General features: G+C 34.2%; 1 protein-coding gene across 8 annotated transcripts in view; it reads left to right on the forward strand.

Moving 5' to 3' along the window:
- Nucleotides 1-18,264, forward strand: part of LOC143231058 (teneurin-a-like) — a 473,661-nt gene that overhangs the window by 341,050 nt on the left and 114,347 nt on the right. For all 8 annotated transcript variants that reach the window (XM_076465565.1, XM_076465567.1, XM_076465566.1 and 5 more), the window contains one exon: nucleotides 17,524-17,723. In XM_076465565.1, coding sequence (XP_076321680.1) covers nucleotides 17,543-17,723 — 181 coding nt within the window. In that variant the 5' untranslated portion in view covers nucleotides 17,524-17,542. The remainder of the gene's footprint in view (nucleotides 1-17,523; nucleotides 17,724-18,264) is intronic.

The following is an 18,264-nucleotide window of genomic DNA, read 5'->3' on the forward strand; positions in this document are numbered from 1 at the left end:
TAGCTGTTTAGAAATGTTTACTAATTTTGCAGACGATTTCTGTCACTCCAGAGCATGGGCAAAAGAAGGAAACTTTGGGATAAATAAAATATATAAATTGTGCAAAATTAACCAAAACTCAAGAGACATATTTCTTTGTCGATTTTACTTGCCAGACATGAAGGCGATTTCAATTTACCAGAGGAAAATATAACTGTTTAAAAAGAAGCCGTCCTTGAGCTTTTAGTATAAGTAAAAATAGAAATTATAGCAAACATATAACACATATAAGTCTTTTAAGCCTAGTTATGTTCATAGCGGCTTTAACAAATAATATCAAATTGCTTTCACTGACTTGAGGGAGGCTGTGTCATACGAAAGTTAAACTAAGCCTTGTCGTCTTACATAGGATCTTATATTTTATCTGCTGAGCATGGAGCTTTCTCAACCTGAATCATTACAGGAAAATTAAGCTATATCTAAATTAAACTGTTCACTAAAATATCATTTTAGTGGATTTTATTCTCTAATAACCAAGGTGTCTTGATTCGACAAAAGGATACTTCGCTAGGCTTAAGTTAGGCTACTCACTACGGCTTTGTTTCTTCTAGAGCAAAGCCACATTGGGCTATCTGCTATATCCAACGGAAGAAACTGAACTCCGCACTTCAGTCAGTTACCGCTATCTAACTGGGACTTTTATTATAACACAAGTCTTAGCACCAAGTTATTTTCACGTTCCTAGAGGACTTCACAGTATGGAATCCAAATTAGATCTAAATTAGACTATTCACAATGGGAAAGCTTTAGTGTATTTTATCTGCTAATAACCAAGCTATTTGTACTTGCTAATGGGGACTTGACTAAATGGAGACAACGCCAGGACTAAATTAAACTCCCCGCCATTAAGATGACTTCACTCGATAAAAGGAAACTTTGCTAGGCCTAAGTTAGGCTATTTACTACGGCTTTCTTTCTTCTAGAGAAGGGATTACCAAACGTTTTAGACCTGCGGAGCTTCACATAATAAAAAACAAACATTCCGGAGCCTTAACAAAAATAATACACTAAAAATAAAAACAATCGGTAACTAGCACCAGATAAAGTTTACGTCAAGCTTTTAGAATATAAATTTATTAAAAATATCAATATTTAAAGAAAATATTTTACTTCTAATTATTTGTTCAAAATTTCTTCTTGCAAATTTTATGGTAGTAAAAGTACAGTGTACTCATTTATTTATTAGTGGCTCGGATGGGCTTGCTTTCGTTCACAAAGTAGTTCAATATTTGGAGTTATTGTTGTTACCTGTAAGCGCAAGTCGTCTTCAATTTTTTGGCTTTTTTTTTTAATTTGGTCTTTGTAGCTATATACAGTAAAAGTGTTTGCTCACAAAGATATGTTGTTGGAAAACGCATCAATATTTCCAAAGCTTTGTTACTTATTTCAGGGTACTTCATGGCCATTTGAATCAAAAATTGTGTCATTTCTTCCTGCTGAAATTTTGTTTTTAGAGTGTAATCAGTTGAAATTTCTATAAACTGTTTTTTCTCTTTCAAAGGCAAATCGTTGGTATTTGCAAAGTCAACAAAGGGATTTTGAATCCCCAGTAATTTTTCTAAATGAGGAGGGAAGTACTCTCCAATAGTTGTACATAAATCAAATGTGTGTTGCATGACTGAAACTTTTGCATCTTCACTTAAGGAAATTTCATTCATAAGTAAAAAATTAACTAAGATTTTCGAAGAGTCTAGCTCTTCCATAAGTATACATTCACCCCAAAGTTTTAGGTTACGTTGAAGCGCCTCCATTTTACTCTGAACTATGAAGTGCGTTACCCTGCGTTGTAACATTCACTTCATTTAGATAGGCAAATACGTCCGAAAGTTAAGCTACTTTCTGTACCCAGCATCTGTCCCTTAATTTGTATGCAAGTCAAAATGGCATTCAGATAAAAAGAAACCTATCTCTTCACGCAGTTCGTAAAACCGAGCAAGCACTTTTTCCCGAGAAAGCTATCGGACTTCGGTAGGAAGCAGCAAGTTTTTTTTATAGAAACTTCCCATATCTTCACAGAGTAAACTGAAGATCCTCGCATTGAGTGGTCTTGATTTTATAAAATTAACTATTTTTATGGCATCACTCAATGCCTGTTTTAAGTCTTCTGGCATTCATTTCATTGCAAATACATGACGATGAAGACGGTAGTGGATACTCTGGATGTTCGGGTATTTCTTTTTTATGCGTGCCACTGCGCCTGGAAATTTTCCAATCATAGCTGCAGTCTCATCAGTGCAAATACTTGAGCAAAACTTCCACTGGATTTTGTGTTCTTCCATAAATAAATCGATCAGTTTAAGTATTTCTTCATCCGTTGTTTGAGTAGGCAAAGGTTTGCAAATTAGAATGTCTTCTTCAAAACTAGCTTCGTGAAAATAGCGAACAAACACAAGGAATGTCGTATAACCTGGGACGTCTGTTGATTCATCCATCTGAAACGAAAAGGTTGGACTCGCTTTTACTCGCTTTATTAACTCCGTTAAGCAATTTGCTGACATATAATCCTTGATTTTTCGAGAAATCGAGTTGCCAGAAAGGGGCACAGAGTTAATGTTTTTAAGAAATTTTTTATCAATTGTGCATTCTAGAAAATCTTTTGCGCATTGCTTTGTCAAATATTCTGCAATTGTATGAGCTTCACCTGCTTTTCCAATACGGTAACTAACACGATATGAAGTAATAAGAGAACCTTTGTTGTCCTGATGGAGAAACGAATGAATTGTAGCTTTCCTTGCATATAATTGAAAACACTTTCTTTTGAAATACTCAGAAGTTAGAGTTTTTAATTGGGAGTGTTTGGTTTTTAGTTGCCGTTTTAACTTTGCTGGATATAAACTAGTGTTATTCAACACTGTTCCACATTCAACACACAACACACCAGGTCCATTACTTGTCCATGTAAAACCATAGTCAATAAAACTTTCATTATACTTTCTTTTCTTTTTTGTTTCAGTACTTCTTCCATCATCTTGTGTTAAAGTGCTTGCACACGACGATAACGCCGATGAATTTGTATTAGGCCTAGGCCGAGGCAGATTTTTACTTGTAACAAATTTATTACTGACATTCTACCACTCGTCCATTATAAGGGTGACAACTAATTGTTAATTTGTCTGAAAACGTACTCTTATATCCTTGGCACTTAAAAAGTATTTTAATGGACACAAAATAGTTTCTTAATAAACACTCGTTCGACAACTTGAGTTTTATCATCGTACAATGACATTTTGTCCTAAGGTCAGAGTTGCCATAACGAAGTCAGAAATAAAAATTTGTGGAGAAATTGGTTTGGTTTGTTTTGAATTTCGCACAAAGCTAACGAGGGCCTAATTTAGCAGTGTAAGACTAGAGGGAAGGCAGCTAGTCATCACGACTCACCGCCAACTCTTGGGCTACTCTTTTACCAACGAATAGTGAGATTGACCGCCACATTATAACGTTCCCACGGGAGAAAGGGCAAGCATGTTTGGTGTGATAGGGATTTGTGGAAAAACGCTGGGCAGCTAGACTAATGTATTTTTCTAAAGGAAAAGACTGACCTATTATTTTTACATTTTTTTGTTTTCAACAGACATTTTAAGCCAAATAACAAAATATTAAGCTAGATCTGACGTGCGTCTAAATCCCTAACGAACTGAAACATGACGTCATGCTGGCGTATGACGTCATAGAACTCATTGGTACCAAGTTTGTCTAATTAAATTACAACGAATCTAATTTAGCCTTACAATTACCAGATGTAATTGTCATAAATATAATTATACTATATATGAATATACTTTGAAATTGAAACAATTGATATTACATCTAATTGCGTCGCAATGTTTGAAATTTAAACAAGTTTCAGCTGTGACGTTGTGTTTCATTTCGTTCGAGATTTAGCCGCTATTCCAGATCTGTCTTTCGAAACACAGTTGGCATTATTGTCCAGGGTTGACTGATGTTTCATACGAAAATTACTAGATTATCTTGCATCTCCAATGACGCATGCGATCTTAGATGGTGCCATATCAACTAGCAACCAGTGGTGCCACTGTCGAAGTAAAATAAGATTGTATTAACACTTCCACTGCGAGAGCTTCCTCTAAGCTAAATAAAATCGTCTGATGTTAGGCATAATGAAATATTAAAAGGCCCAATACGTAATAAACATGTTATATAAATGGTATATTTTAACTTTTTTGTACAGCGTATTTTTATTAAATTTTATAGTTTTAGGAAAAATATTAACATTCTAAAATTTTCTTGCAGAGCTCCAGATACGAATGGCGGAGCCCAAGGGCTCCGCGGAGCATAGTTTCAAAAACAATGTTCTAGATCAAAAAAGCCACGTTGGGCTGTCTGCTATGTCCAACGGCAGAAACTGAACCCCGCACTTCAGTCAAAGTTACCGCTGTCTAACTGGGACTTCCATTATAACACAAGTCTTAGTGAAATTTACCCATTTAGCACCAAGTTATTTTCATTTTCCTAGGGGAGTTCACAGTATGGAATCCAAATTAGATCAATTAAACTATTCACAATAGGGAAACTTTAGTGTATTTTATCTGCTAATAACCAAGCTACTTGTACTTGCTAATGGGAAACTTGACTATAATGAGACAACGCTAGGACTAAACTAAACCCTTTGCTATTAAAACGTGTGTCTTGTAGATTTTCAATTGCTATTGTTCGCGCAAATATTATTGGATAACTATTTGAAAAAATAAACGTAAGTTAAAGAACTACCTGCGTATTTTTTAACTAACAGAAAAATAGTTATGTGTGATTCAAAATCTAATAATATCTTGAAGCGAAATTTGTTTGTTTTGGAATTTCGCACAAAGATACTCGAGGGCTATCTGTGCTAGCCGTCCCTAATTTAGCAGTGTAAGACTAAAGGGAAGGCAGTTAGTCATCACCACCCACCGCCGACTCTTGGGCTACTCTTTTACAAACAAATAGTGGGATTGACCGTCACATTATACGCCCCCACGGCTGGGAGGGCGAGCATGTTTAGCGCGACGCGGGATAAACCCGCGACCCTTGGATTACGACTCGCACGCCTTACGCGCTTGGCCATGCCAGGCCCTTTGAAGCGAAATAACAAATCACATTTATATGATAGTGTATCCTATGCTTATATATGTAATACACAGATAACTTGAAAATCATGGAATTGCTAACGTGAATGAGGTTCCCCGCTTGTACAGCTGTAAGTCTACGGAGTTACAATACTAAAACCAGCGGTTCGATTCCTCTTGGTGGACTCACCAAATAGCGTGATGTGGCTTTCCTTTAAGAAAACACACACACAACACGAATTAGTCAAATTATCTCATTTCTCCAGTTATATTATAATGTGATCGAAAATGTTTTTATAGATACAAACCAAGAATTATAGACATAAAGCTATATTTATACGCAAACAGTCTGTGCTTTAATCGTATGCGTTTTAAATATATTATTGATTTCTGTCACTAAGTTTAGTTGTTTAACTAGAATTATAAATTTTAAATTTAAAATTGCTGGAAAAAATATATGTTTTTTTATAATCTAATATTAATGTTTACATTCATTCTTTACATAGATGATTTTGATTTATTAAAAAAAAGAATGTATTTGTATTTATTAAAAGTAAATTCAATTTTATTTACCAATAGCAACCTCAAAATAACCTAAATAACTTCTTCAACATTCTGCAGCAGTTTCCAACAAACATTCAACACAAAATTTTTATTCATAGTAAACCACCTTTTTCGAAGTAATTTTGTGTTATTACTTTTCCTATATAATTGATATTTCAAACTCAAATCACTACTAAATCAAAAAGTAAATAATCATATGCATAAGAAATACTTTGGCTTTGATGGTTTACAAATGGTCCGTGTAAAATAAAACAAACGTTTCTAAGAAATTAGTAAGATAGAGATACTTGAAATTAATAAACGTATCAGTGGCGTTACTGTGACTGAACAAAATAGATACTGATGAATATAAAAATATTTTTCACAGAACTTTATAATCATGGAACGAATTCATCTTAACTTTTCCTATGATAAATTTCGTGGACGCGTTGTTCAAGTTCCTTTTTGATTTCAATTACGTGAAAAATATTATATATATATATGACATGTTTTGTACTTTTTTTTTTACCTGTCTGAAGTTTATGCTCACGAAGGTAAAAGGCTGAGAATGACCGGTTCAGGCACTGTTATACGTAGAGCGTAGCAAAGCCATAAGATGACTTTAGTGTAGTGCTAACATGCCTTTCGGAATAGAAATGACTTTTAACATTAACTGCGCCTGTCTGTTTGCTCAAAAACGTTCTCAGTCAGGTTAATGGCCTTAAATCACGAAAGAAGTCTTTAAAGCGTGATAGGTGCAGAACACGCAATCACACTTTATCAAAAGTAAACCATGAGTGCGTATATGCACACACACATGTTATATGTGAAACATGTGTTTATATCCCTGTGATATTTTACACAAATTAGCCCAATCACCCAGATCCCCCTTTTGCTTAATTAAACTTAGGCTTTACTAAGCCTTGAACAGTTGATACCATAATCGATAGCACAAACTGCGGTTTCTACAATGGTAAGACTTAGTGTAATTACTTTTATGAATTATCTACAAGTAGGATTTCGTTCATTCTACGCATTCTGTATCTTTTCGTTAAGCATTTACATTAAGAGGCTGGAAAATTTACTGTTTCATGTATATTTATATATATACATTTACAAAACACTATAATCCGTGAACTTGTTATTTTTATCCAAAGGAGCAAAACTTGTATATGTTTTGGTTATGTGTGTGTGTGTGTGTCTGTGTGTGTTTAATAATAAAATGTATGGTACTTAGTGATATTTATTTACTGATAAATTGATAAGTGTTTATGGTAAGCGATGTATGTATTTCATATATCTACACCTGTAAACTTTCGTTCCATTCTAACTGTTTTAATGAGTTGTTATTTGGTATCAAATCTCCTTTCCGGATGTACTGAGACTAAACAAACCAAAAGAAACTAACTGCTTATGCAAATACTTTTAAATTATATTTAGACTGATTACATATATATATAACATACATAGAGAGAATTTATGTTGCATTTCTTAAACAAATGCAGATATGTATAAGTACTCGGATTTAGCCAACATACAAATATAATCTTTCCTATATTAAACTCTTATAGGCTGCAGGCGTATGTGGCCCTAGTTAAAGTTTTTACATGTTAATTTGTCGTATTAAGCAAGATCTATTCTTGTTTCACATCTTACTTTAACCGTGTGTACTCCCATCTAAGGGATCACATCTTCAGGGACTCATAAGTTTCACTATGCTCTAGATAAGCACAGGCTGTAACTAATATATTCTTCGCTATTGCACCGACGTCAGACAAGCAGAATAGAGCGACCAGCCTTGATTTGTCACATCCATCGATTAGCAGCCCTCTACACCGGGACTTGTCCGCAAAGCAAGCTGGGTAGCTACAGCAGTGTCGTAAAAAGGCGTAATTCTGAGCTACAACTAAGCTGTTTTTTTTTTCTTTTTTTGTTCATCTAAATTGTGTAACTGAAAATAATCAGTTGTAGTATTATTATTTGGTTGGTACGGCCATTATGTGTTCGTGTGTCCGAAAGTCTTACAATCGCTAAAATCCAAAATATTAAAATAATCTAAATTAAAACAAAATCAAGTTGTTGTTTTTTTAATAAATATCTCGATTTCTTAAATGAGTAACACACATGAAAATCTCCGTTCTTCTCTCACTGTGACGTCAATATTTTGATTGAATAAAATGCATATTTAAATTCTGAAGCACAGTATTCACAGTGAAAAGTTCTCTTACGAAGGTAAAAATATCGTATTGCTTTCTTTAGCATAACACGTTGGAATGATTTAGATCCGTAAAGGTTTGTTTCACTGAACTAACACCAGTCGGAGCAGCGAAGCCTGTCTATCTTGAAGAACCAATCACAATGCCCATGTTACATGTTTTATTAGTTAGGCATGGCTACTTAAGACAAATACAGGTTTTCATTACATCGTTTCATTATGTTTGACGAAGAATACGGCAAATAAAGCTCATGTGATCCTCAAATTACAGTTATTCATGGAAAATCGAGGAAACTAAACGGGGAAAATAAAGCACAAACGGTAAAAAAACAACAGAAAAATCCGAAACAAGAGAAACGTTAATAGGATATAAGATGGATGAATAGTCAGAGTAGCTGTAAAGAGCAGACATTCACCGTCTGGATCAGACAGGGAATGTGATGCTAGACATAAGGTACAAAGCTGGCATGATCAAACGAACTGGTAAAAAACGGTTTTCGTCGCCTACTTTTCGATTATGGTTTAAACTGAGTCAAAACTGAAATTTGCGCGACAGGGGTAGTCGAAAACAGGCAAAAACATAGATTGACAAACAAAAAAATCTGTCAAAGTGTTCTCAGTGCTGGATTATTCAGTATTTTTGTTAACAATTACCTCCATATACCATGCCATAAACTAACATATTGGTTTGATTGATTTTGTTTGTCAATCTATGTTTTTGTTTGTTTTCGACTATCCCTGTCGCACAAATTTCAACTTTGACTCAGTTTAAACCATAGTCGAGAAAGAGGCGAAGAAAACCGTTTTTGGACCTGTTCACTTTTCGCAAAATAAAAGGAGTTTGCTTGTCTTATGGAAATATATCGTAAATATTAAACTAACTCATTCAACATAAAAAACTGACAGTCGGGTGTGGTCAAGCAAAGTGCATTATACTCGCTACAGGGGGATTTCTGAAAATAATTCACAAACACATCTATTGTGCTTAATTTTACCAGGTCTTACGTTAAATGTTTCACAGAGAAACAAAATGCATATAGTTTAAACGAGAAGTTACAGGACTTTACGTCTTTAATAAAGGTTTTTGGAACAGTTCTTTATTCAAAAGTATATCGTGATTTTTTAAAGAGAGATGGTTAACTTTATGCTGTAGATTGGAAACCATTTTTGCTTTTATCATTTTTTTTGTTATATAGGCATGGCGGTTTAAGTGAAGCTTAAATAAATGTATTTCTTAATTCAGTGGCACAGCTGCATGTATGTGGACTCACAACACTAGATACCAATGGTGGGCAGATCACACATAGCCCATTGTGTAGCTTTGTGCTTAATTACAAAAAAAACAAAAAAACTTAGTGAAATGAACATTACGTGTTTTCTTTATTGTTGTTACTAATGCAGATTTGAGTTTGAATGAAAGCAACACATCGTGTTATCAACGGAGATGTTCAATCACATTACTACTATATCAAATATGCATGTTTTATTGAAACGTAATATAGCAAAATAACTTCGTTTAGTGAAAAACAAATATCCTGTACCCAATAGTAATAATAACACACCATTTAAAGACACTTCAAATTTCATAATTGTGATACTACCATATTATAAGGCCTGGCATGATCAGGTGACTAAGGCAGTCTAACACTGAATGTTTCTTTTGCTACGAAAACACTCAGTTTATGCAAACGCCTGTTTACTTCGAAGAAGGTAAAATAAAAAATCATAGCTAAAGAAACTGCCCTTAGTCCGAGTAAATAATGACATACTTTAGTGGTCAGACACGGCCAGGTGGTTTAAGGCGTTCGACTCGTAATCTGAGGGTCGGGGGTTCAAATCTCCGTCGCACCAAACATCCTCGCCCTTTCAGCCGTGGGGGCGATATAATGTGACGGTCAATCCCACTATTGGTTGGTAAAAGAGTAGCACAAGAGTTGGCGGTGGGTGGTGATGACTAGTTGCCTTCCCTCTTGTCTTACACTGCTAAATTAGGGATGGCTAGCGCAAATAGCCCTCGTGTAGATTTGCGCGAAATTCAAAACAAACAAACAAAACCAAACTATGGTATATGACGTTGTACCTGAAAATGTGTCATTATTTATATATATATATATAAACAAATTTCATAGACATGGTTTAATATTTGAGTCATATTGCTGTGTGAAAGCTACACAAATTATAAATGACTGGAATTTACCCTTGTTCATTCAAGTTTTATGCCGTGCCCCAAAATTACGTACGTTTCGGAGCTCGAAGAAAGGGACCTTTTTGAAACGCAGACAACAACTAACTCCTGTCAGAAACCATTATATTTTCAACAACAGCAACCATTCGAGTGTGGTGCTATGGAATAAAGGTGTCTTTGAATGCAGAATAAAACTGCCTCCTCTTAGAAAGAGCTGTTATATTTTCAACAGCATTTACCTTTCACACATCCAGGAAATAGAACGTTTCAGTAAATTATGTCTTTGGCTTCCTCTGTACTGTTCTGTAGGTTTGGTTTATATTTTAATACCCTTCAAAAGTATAGCAGACAGCATATGAAGAAGAGAGTTTGACAGCTTATCATTAGAGAAGTCTTATTAAAAAATGAACAGAGACCCAATACTCTAGCAAATCCAGCTTGTATTGATGGGTGCGCTGATTATTTTGAAGTGATACGAGACTCGTTACGTAGACATCAACTGGTGAATTGTCACGTGACACTAATTATTAAGAAAACTAATGTACTTCATCTTTCAGTGGCGGACGAAAGGATTTTAATACAACGTAGACACTTTGTCTTATATCAGTAACAACGTCACAACAGGAAATTAAGTTGATGGTACAGTATACGTACCTGTCTTATATGCAGTTTGGAGAAATACTTAAATGTAAACAGTATGGTTAGAGAAATAAACACTTAAGACGCAAAACTGTGTACTTTATAGTTTCAATACAATGAGTAATTTTTGCAGTCAAGAATGTATGTATGTAAGGAATATATCATCAGTTTTCTGGAAAATTATTTCTGTGTCGTGTTTACTGAAGATACCTGTCACTAAATAGACGCCCCCCGCTGGTACAGCGGTAAGTCTAGGGGTTTCCAACGCTAAAATCAGGGGTTCGATTCCCGTCGGTGGACTCAGCTGATAGCCTAATGTAGCTTTACTGTAATAAAACACACAAACTAAATACACACTGATATTATTTTATTTTCTTCAGCATTGGTGTAACTGTTGAAAAAATTACACAAAAAATGGACCTACTTATAAAGATATTGTTAAGGTAATAAAACGTCTCGTTGGAGTTTCTTCTCCTGTGACTTAGGCCTAATAATTTCTTATGTATTTACAATTTCAGAAAATTATAAGAAAAGAAGGAAACAAAAGGTTATTAACTACGTGTAGTATACTATCTTATTTACTTTAAAATAACCTAATCATTTGGAATGTACGTGTAGAAAGGGTAAGAACCATTTCATTAGCACACCCCGCTTTAACAATGGTGAGAGACTGTCTTGCTTTTGAGTTTAAATTTGCCGTGCCTATCATCTCGACAACACCTCTATTTATGGACAACGAGAACAATATCACGCTGTGCAAATGATTTCAAGTGTTCAAACATTTTTATTTACGTCTCAACTTTTGTCATTGCACATTAATTCACGTGAAAGAAGCTTTCGTGTTCTGTTATTGTCGCAGGTCGCGGGATCGAATCTCCCCTCATCAAACATGCTCGTTTTTTTAGCTGCGAGGGTGTTATAACGTAAAGGGCCAGTCCTACTATTCATTGGTAGAGAGTAACCCAAGAGATGGTGGCGGGTGACCAAAACTAGCTATCTTTCCTCAAGCGTGTCTTCTTCAAAATAAGAAACGGCTAGAGCAGATAGCCTTCAAATAACTTTGTGCGAAATTCAGAAAGCTAAAAACTGTCAACGTCTAACTTTACTATTTTTATCACAATTTATGTGTTTCGTTAAAACTCTGCTATTTAATCAATCTGTCAGTTTAGTGCTGCTCCGGTTAGCCAGGTGGTTACGGCGCTCGACTCGTGATCTCAGGATCGCGAGTTCAAATCTCCGTCACTCCAAACATCCTTCCACTTTAAACCGTGAGGATGTTATAATGTAACAGTCAACCCCACTATTCGATGGTGAAAGAGTAGCCCAATATAAGACTAGAAGAAAGGTAGCTAGTCATCACTGCTAAATTAGGGACGACTAGCGCAAATAGCCTTTGTGTAGATCTGCGCAAAATTCAAAAGTAACCAAATAGTTTAGTGCTAGCCTTGTTTCAAGCATGTTGTAAAAGACAAGACATCTTGAGAAACTGGTCTTAAAAATCTTAGACGATTACACATTTTTTTCTGCTAAAAATACAGAAATATGTTTACTCAATTTTATTAGATTAAGATAACCTTCCGACACCAATAAACTTTTCTTCATAATCCAAAATATTTTCAATGGAAAGTGACTTCACTTTGAGTAAAAGGTTTATATTTTACACGGCTGAGTAACTTAGGCGTTACTTTGTCATGCCTGTTTCTAATTCATTACCACTGTGTGACAAATAGTACTTCCAACTACTAATCCTGGGGAAGTGTGCAGAAGTTAAAGTAATGAGTTTTGTTTTTCAAAATCCTTTATCGGGAGTATGCTAGAAGAATGTTTATCAACAAGGTTCTGCAACTTTATGATATAAAGCATGTGATGACAACACGTAAACAAATGTCTGTAGACTGAACGGCATCTTAACGTGCTTTCAAACTAATTAACAAAGACGCCGAAGCAGACTTTAAAGCTCTTGTCATATAGACTATTAGTCGGCTGGGCATGGCAAGTGGTTAGTGTGCCCGAACTGTATACAAGAGAATACACGGTTTATATACCCTTGTACCAAAACGCACACTACACTTTCGTGTCATGGACAGACAGTCAATCTCCACGATTCTATCAAACAAGAGTAGCCCAAGAGTTGACAGTAGGTGTTAATTATTTCCTTTCGTTTGCAATCAGGAAAGCCACATGAAGATAGCCCTTGTATATGACCATTTTGTTTCCGTAAGGATCGTAAGAAGGAAGTTGTCCTGGCTAAGTTACAGTTTTCAATCCATTGTTTTCTTTTATCTGGGACTGATACATCAATGTGTGACCTTTGTCACACTCAAGTCACAACAGTCCAGAGTTTACGGTGATGCCGTTGTCACGACTCGAAACAACGGCACCATTTTAGACACGCCTTTTCTAAGGGATTGAACTGACATTGGATGGAGTACAAATGGATTGCATTTTTATTTTTTACGAGCCATTGACTTTCTTATTCTACTTAAATCGTTTATTTGAATTTTTTTACATTGTTTAGTTTTTAACGAGATTTATTTTTACATTTTATTGACAATTTTACTTTTACAGTTTTTACTGGTTGTTTGGCGCAGATAAGCAACCTAGTTGTTTTGCTCCAGTAAACAAAAATCAACCAGCCCCAGTATTGTTTTGCACTAAAATTTTAAAAACAAAACCAGGAATCAAAAAAGAATATTAATCGTCATAAAAGTAACCGAATAAACTCGATTCCATGGTTATTGAGAATTTGTTCCTGTAGGACTTAGATGGAATGAAAACAACATTTTGTAAAGTATAATTATTATTATTCACAATTGAGTACTCTTACTTAATGTGACATTGTCAAATTCACGCAACCATAACATTTCTTTTTGAAATACTATCAGAGTCTCGTAGACGCATGTTATATGTATGCACAACTCTTACAACTGGAAAACGTTAACTATTTTCTAATTCATCCTGTTGCTTTAATGCGGAATATTCTTACAGTTTTTCGTTTTTCTCCATGTGAAAACTCAGACGTTAATACGAAAAAAACCAATATGTGAATTCCATAAGAATTATACTTAATTTTATTCATATTTATATCAGAATTCAAACATTAATGGCAATTGCATGCTGCAGATTTCAAAATAACAGTCTTTTGTTCCATTTGGATTAAAGCAAGAACAAAAATTAGCTAAAGTAAGGAATACTTATTGTAACGGATTTACTGTTATACATTTAATTTAATACCCACGTTTGTTTCAGTTTGAAGTATGTGACGTATACTGTTGGATGTGTATTGCGCAAGTCCGGCCTGTTCTCTAAATATGTAGAAGATTCTCGAGAGCAAGAATCAGCAATATGTGGTTTACGAAAATACTAGCGTGTCTTCAAACATTGTTGAACATTCGAGAATCTCGCCTTAAAGTATATAAACTGACGCGCCGCTGAGAGAACAGAATACATATTGTTCGGTCGGTACAGTCAGTATACTATAAATTTCGGAAGCTATAAATGTGATTAACGCTTATGAATCAGAAAACTTTAGAATTTGACCAGAAACGGTATATATTTCGAAAGTTACAAACCGTTTAACTTCAAACGTTTGTAATTCTACGAGGACTTTAAATATCTTCGTCGGGTAAAAAAATCAGCCTGTAAGCGGCATGAAGCCAACTAAGCTAGCTTAAGAGAAATGTAACAGTATCAACTCAGAATTAATTTGCTCTTCGTGGACCTGGACCGTCGATAAAATATATTTATGTTAAGAAAGAAAATTGTGTATATCAATCTTGTTGGCGAACATCAAATCGAAATTCAATTAACTTCTAAATGAAAATTAAACGTTCCAGTTATTCAAAGTCGTAATACGTAACACACATAACATAATAAATCGTCCGAGACATATTATAATACGTAAAATTCTTCTTACAAACTTTTAACTTTTCAAATAGCAGTCCCTAAAGTATATTCTCGAGGGTTATAAATGATTTAATACCAATAAAGGTTGCAGCAAACCTTTGAAAGTATTTTCTTAAAGCTCAATATAAGAAAAAAACAATCCATAACTTATGTTTGGTTTTTTTAACATGCGTGAAATGTAATTTCAATAGTAAACCAATGCTAAGAATGTAAGAGATTTCTAAAGTAGACTATCCAGGAAGAAAACGTTTTTAAGTAAACATGTCTCAAAGAATGTAAGGCTATTAACGCGTTCAGAAAAAGGTTTTATATTTTACTTATCATATCCCGTATTTCACCAAATTAACCTCTACAATTCAAAGCCGGTGTAGGGACTGTTATAATATTTAATCGATAATTTAAGCAATAAGATGTTTTAGTTTTACGAATAAGCATTGCTATTCACGTATGGTAAAGTTAAAATTAAACGGGAAACAAAAATATTTATTTCACGTACTTGCAAACATATGAAGCACTAGTTCTTTTTAAAGGATGAATTTGTGTGTCTGAACCCTTATTCTAGCCCTGAAACTATTTGTATTACCTACCAATTGAAAATGTATTTACATTATGAGATGTATACTCAGGTAGTTTCTTATCTCAAGTAATCAAATATTTTAAATAAATGTATTCAGGCTAGTTAGTACTCATTCAAGCAATTGGGTGTCTGTCTACTTTGTGTACTAACAGTGAACGATACGTTTCACTACACCAGATAAAACGAGTTCCATCTCTTGATATTTAATACTTTTATGATAATTTAGTGTATGTAAGCAAAGCATGCGTTCCTTCATTCATATCACCCCCGGGGATTGTTGATAAGAATGTACCCTATTCAATGTCTTTAATGTCACAGGGAATGATTCTACCCTTCACCTTCTTCCCTCTTCTGTTGTTTTTATTTTTACTTCTTTTATTTCCATTCTGTAACTTCTTCCCATTGGTGCTGATTCTAGATATTTTTATTGGATATTTTTCTTTTGATAACGCATGCGTGTAAACGTTCCATAAGCAGTGTCATGAAGTGGTTGATTGCTGCATTGAGTGTTATTAATAAGTGCTTCTATTTTATATCTCACTATGGTAGGTTTAAGAAATTAGTTTCTCTCCCACAAAATTAATCAATTATACAACTGGTAGGAATAAAGTATTACCAGTCTGTAAACATTTTATCTTTATTTGATTTTTGTATTTGTTATTGAGCACAATATTACACAATGAGTTATTTATGTAGTGCTCACCTCTCTTTGAAGCTACAAACAAAATTTTGGGATACCTTCTTCACTTATGAAAGAGGGTGAACTTGCCACTAGAAAGAGATGTCTTTTTACTTTTTTTCCTGCTGATACTGAAAGTTGAGTTTAAAACTGAACGTTGACGGACAGTCTGTGAATTGTAATCTCACTGAGAAGACAAGAACCCAACACTTTACGCCATCCAACCTAAAATTTCCCGAGAGATGAAGAGAACACGATGTGAACTAAAGCTGATTCATCCATTTAAATTCGACTGGTACCATTTCTCGAGGGAACTGTTCCACTTCCTGTTCCTGAAATAAGTTTGTATCTAGCTAAGCCTAAATTTTTCTTCCCACATCAATCAAGCCGAAAGAAATAGAATTTTTTACCATTTTCATTCTTTTTTTTATACGTGGTTCAGATTCACTATACGTAGGTCCAAAGTAATGACTAGATTAAGCGTACCAATTCCACAACACAAACAGTTCTATTAAATATAGTTTAAAACTATTATTATCTCAAAGAAATCACATAAAACCTTTTTAGTAGAATATTGTTCCATTAAAAAATACAGGCTTACATGGGTGTGCATGGGAAAACCTAAATAAATAGACTCAAAGAGTAACAATGTTTAATATAAATTACTTGGTTTGAACTTTTTTTGTTTGAACCAATCATTACCCGTAACAAACGCCTGCTGGTCCAATATTGATGGTAACACATTTCCATTTCATCTAGCAAGCATGAAGTAAACGGTTATTTCAGTTATCCTTAATATCCTTCGAAACTTTAGGTTTTTCAGTGAGCTTTAACAGAAACAGAATCCTGGGGTTATATTGAAGTTTTCACTTGAGCAAAAAAGAAGATATTGAGTCAAGGATGGTTTACCAAATACATGCAGTGATTGAAAGTTGCGTTTGCAGTTACGTTATTGGAATTACTGAGTGACGTTTGAGTGACAGTATTTATTGGAAGAAATCTGCAAGGTATTTTCTAAAGTACTGGGGCTTCAAAGGTTTTTAACTAATACCCTTACACAGCCAGCTCTGGTATGGCTCAAGGTTTGTAAACGCATCGCTCTGAAACAGGTTGAGAATAAAACACGAACAAAACTTTGATTTGTACTACAGAAAATTAAAATAACTCCCTTTAAGCAAACAAGCGGTCAGAAGTTTCTTATAAATAAACTTCACCTGATTATAAATGGGAACAATTACGTATGAGTATGAAAACTATTCATGAATTTGAGAAGGTTATGAAGTGATTTGGAGTCACTTGTTTCTATCTTTTTAATGAGTAATTGGTTAAGTTATATTTAATTAGTCAAAAATAATTTTAGAAATCAAATATTTTTTTTAACTTTTTGATGCTGTAAGATTTTATTTCACAATATTGCTATACGTTGTATAAGGTGTGTCATCGCAACACATTAAATCCAATTAAATAATTTTATTACAAAGACAACATTTTTTATCGTGGGAGGAAATATGTTATTTCTTTAATTATCATAAATCTGTCTTCTCACCATTTAATCGCAACTTTGTTTAGATCTGAACTTTGTGGGTGGATAAAAAAAAGGCAAATTTCAGTCACATTGTTTCTTTGTTTTTTTGTAGTTAAATCTAAATAAAGTGTTAGAGTTTCTTCTGTTTACAGTTGACTTTTCTAGAGAAATATGGATAAGAATAGCCGTTTAAACAGACAAGGATCCAGACTACGACGACAAGAATGGCAAGACTACAGCTCCTCCGAGAACGAAGAACTGGATCCTCAGAAAGAGTATTGTTACAGAGAAGATCACACTCATCAATACGAGGACCCGAGGAACGTTGGAGATCCAAGAAAACAAGTAGCTGGTAGGTGATGCATTCAGTTAAACTTCATAAAACTAACTTTTTATTCATTTTGATATATCTATAAAACAGGGCTGATAAAAGGCTAGGAAAGAAGTATTTTTATGGTAACTTTCAGTTAAATGTCAAGTTAAAACTGTATAGAATAAGTCATTAACTTTTGTGAATATTTAACAAAATATTTATATTACAATCAGTGATAGCATCACATAGAAAGTCAAATATATGCGTAAATAGCAATTTTTGTATGAATCTACCCACGTTGAAAGAAAACTTGTGTTAGTTGAAAGACCTCTTTCTCTATATAGTATTTTCTTTACACAGTTTATAGTATCTTGCATTCATTATTTTATAGTCTTCCTTTGCGACAGTTACACCCCATAGCACTTGAGTTAACTTATAAAACTCATTCATCACATAAAGCCTCTTAGCTTAGTAAATGGTCAGCTAGAATTTTTTTCTATTATTTTAAATATTTCATCACCTTTAAGATTTTATTTTCAGTCGATAAAAGACCTGGTGTTGGTTTTTATTACTTCAAATT

The sequence above is a fragment of the Tachypleus tridentatus genome, chromosome 10 (assembly GCF_004210375.1).
Source record: "Tachypleus tridentatus isolate NWPU-2018 chromosome 10, ASM421037v1, whole genome shotgun sequence".
Lineage (NCBI taxonomy): Eukaryota > Metazoa > Arthropoda > Merostomata > Xiphosura > Limulidae > Tachypleus > Tachypleus tridentatus.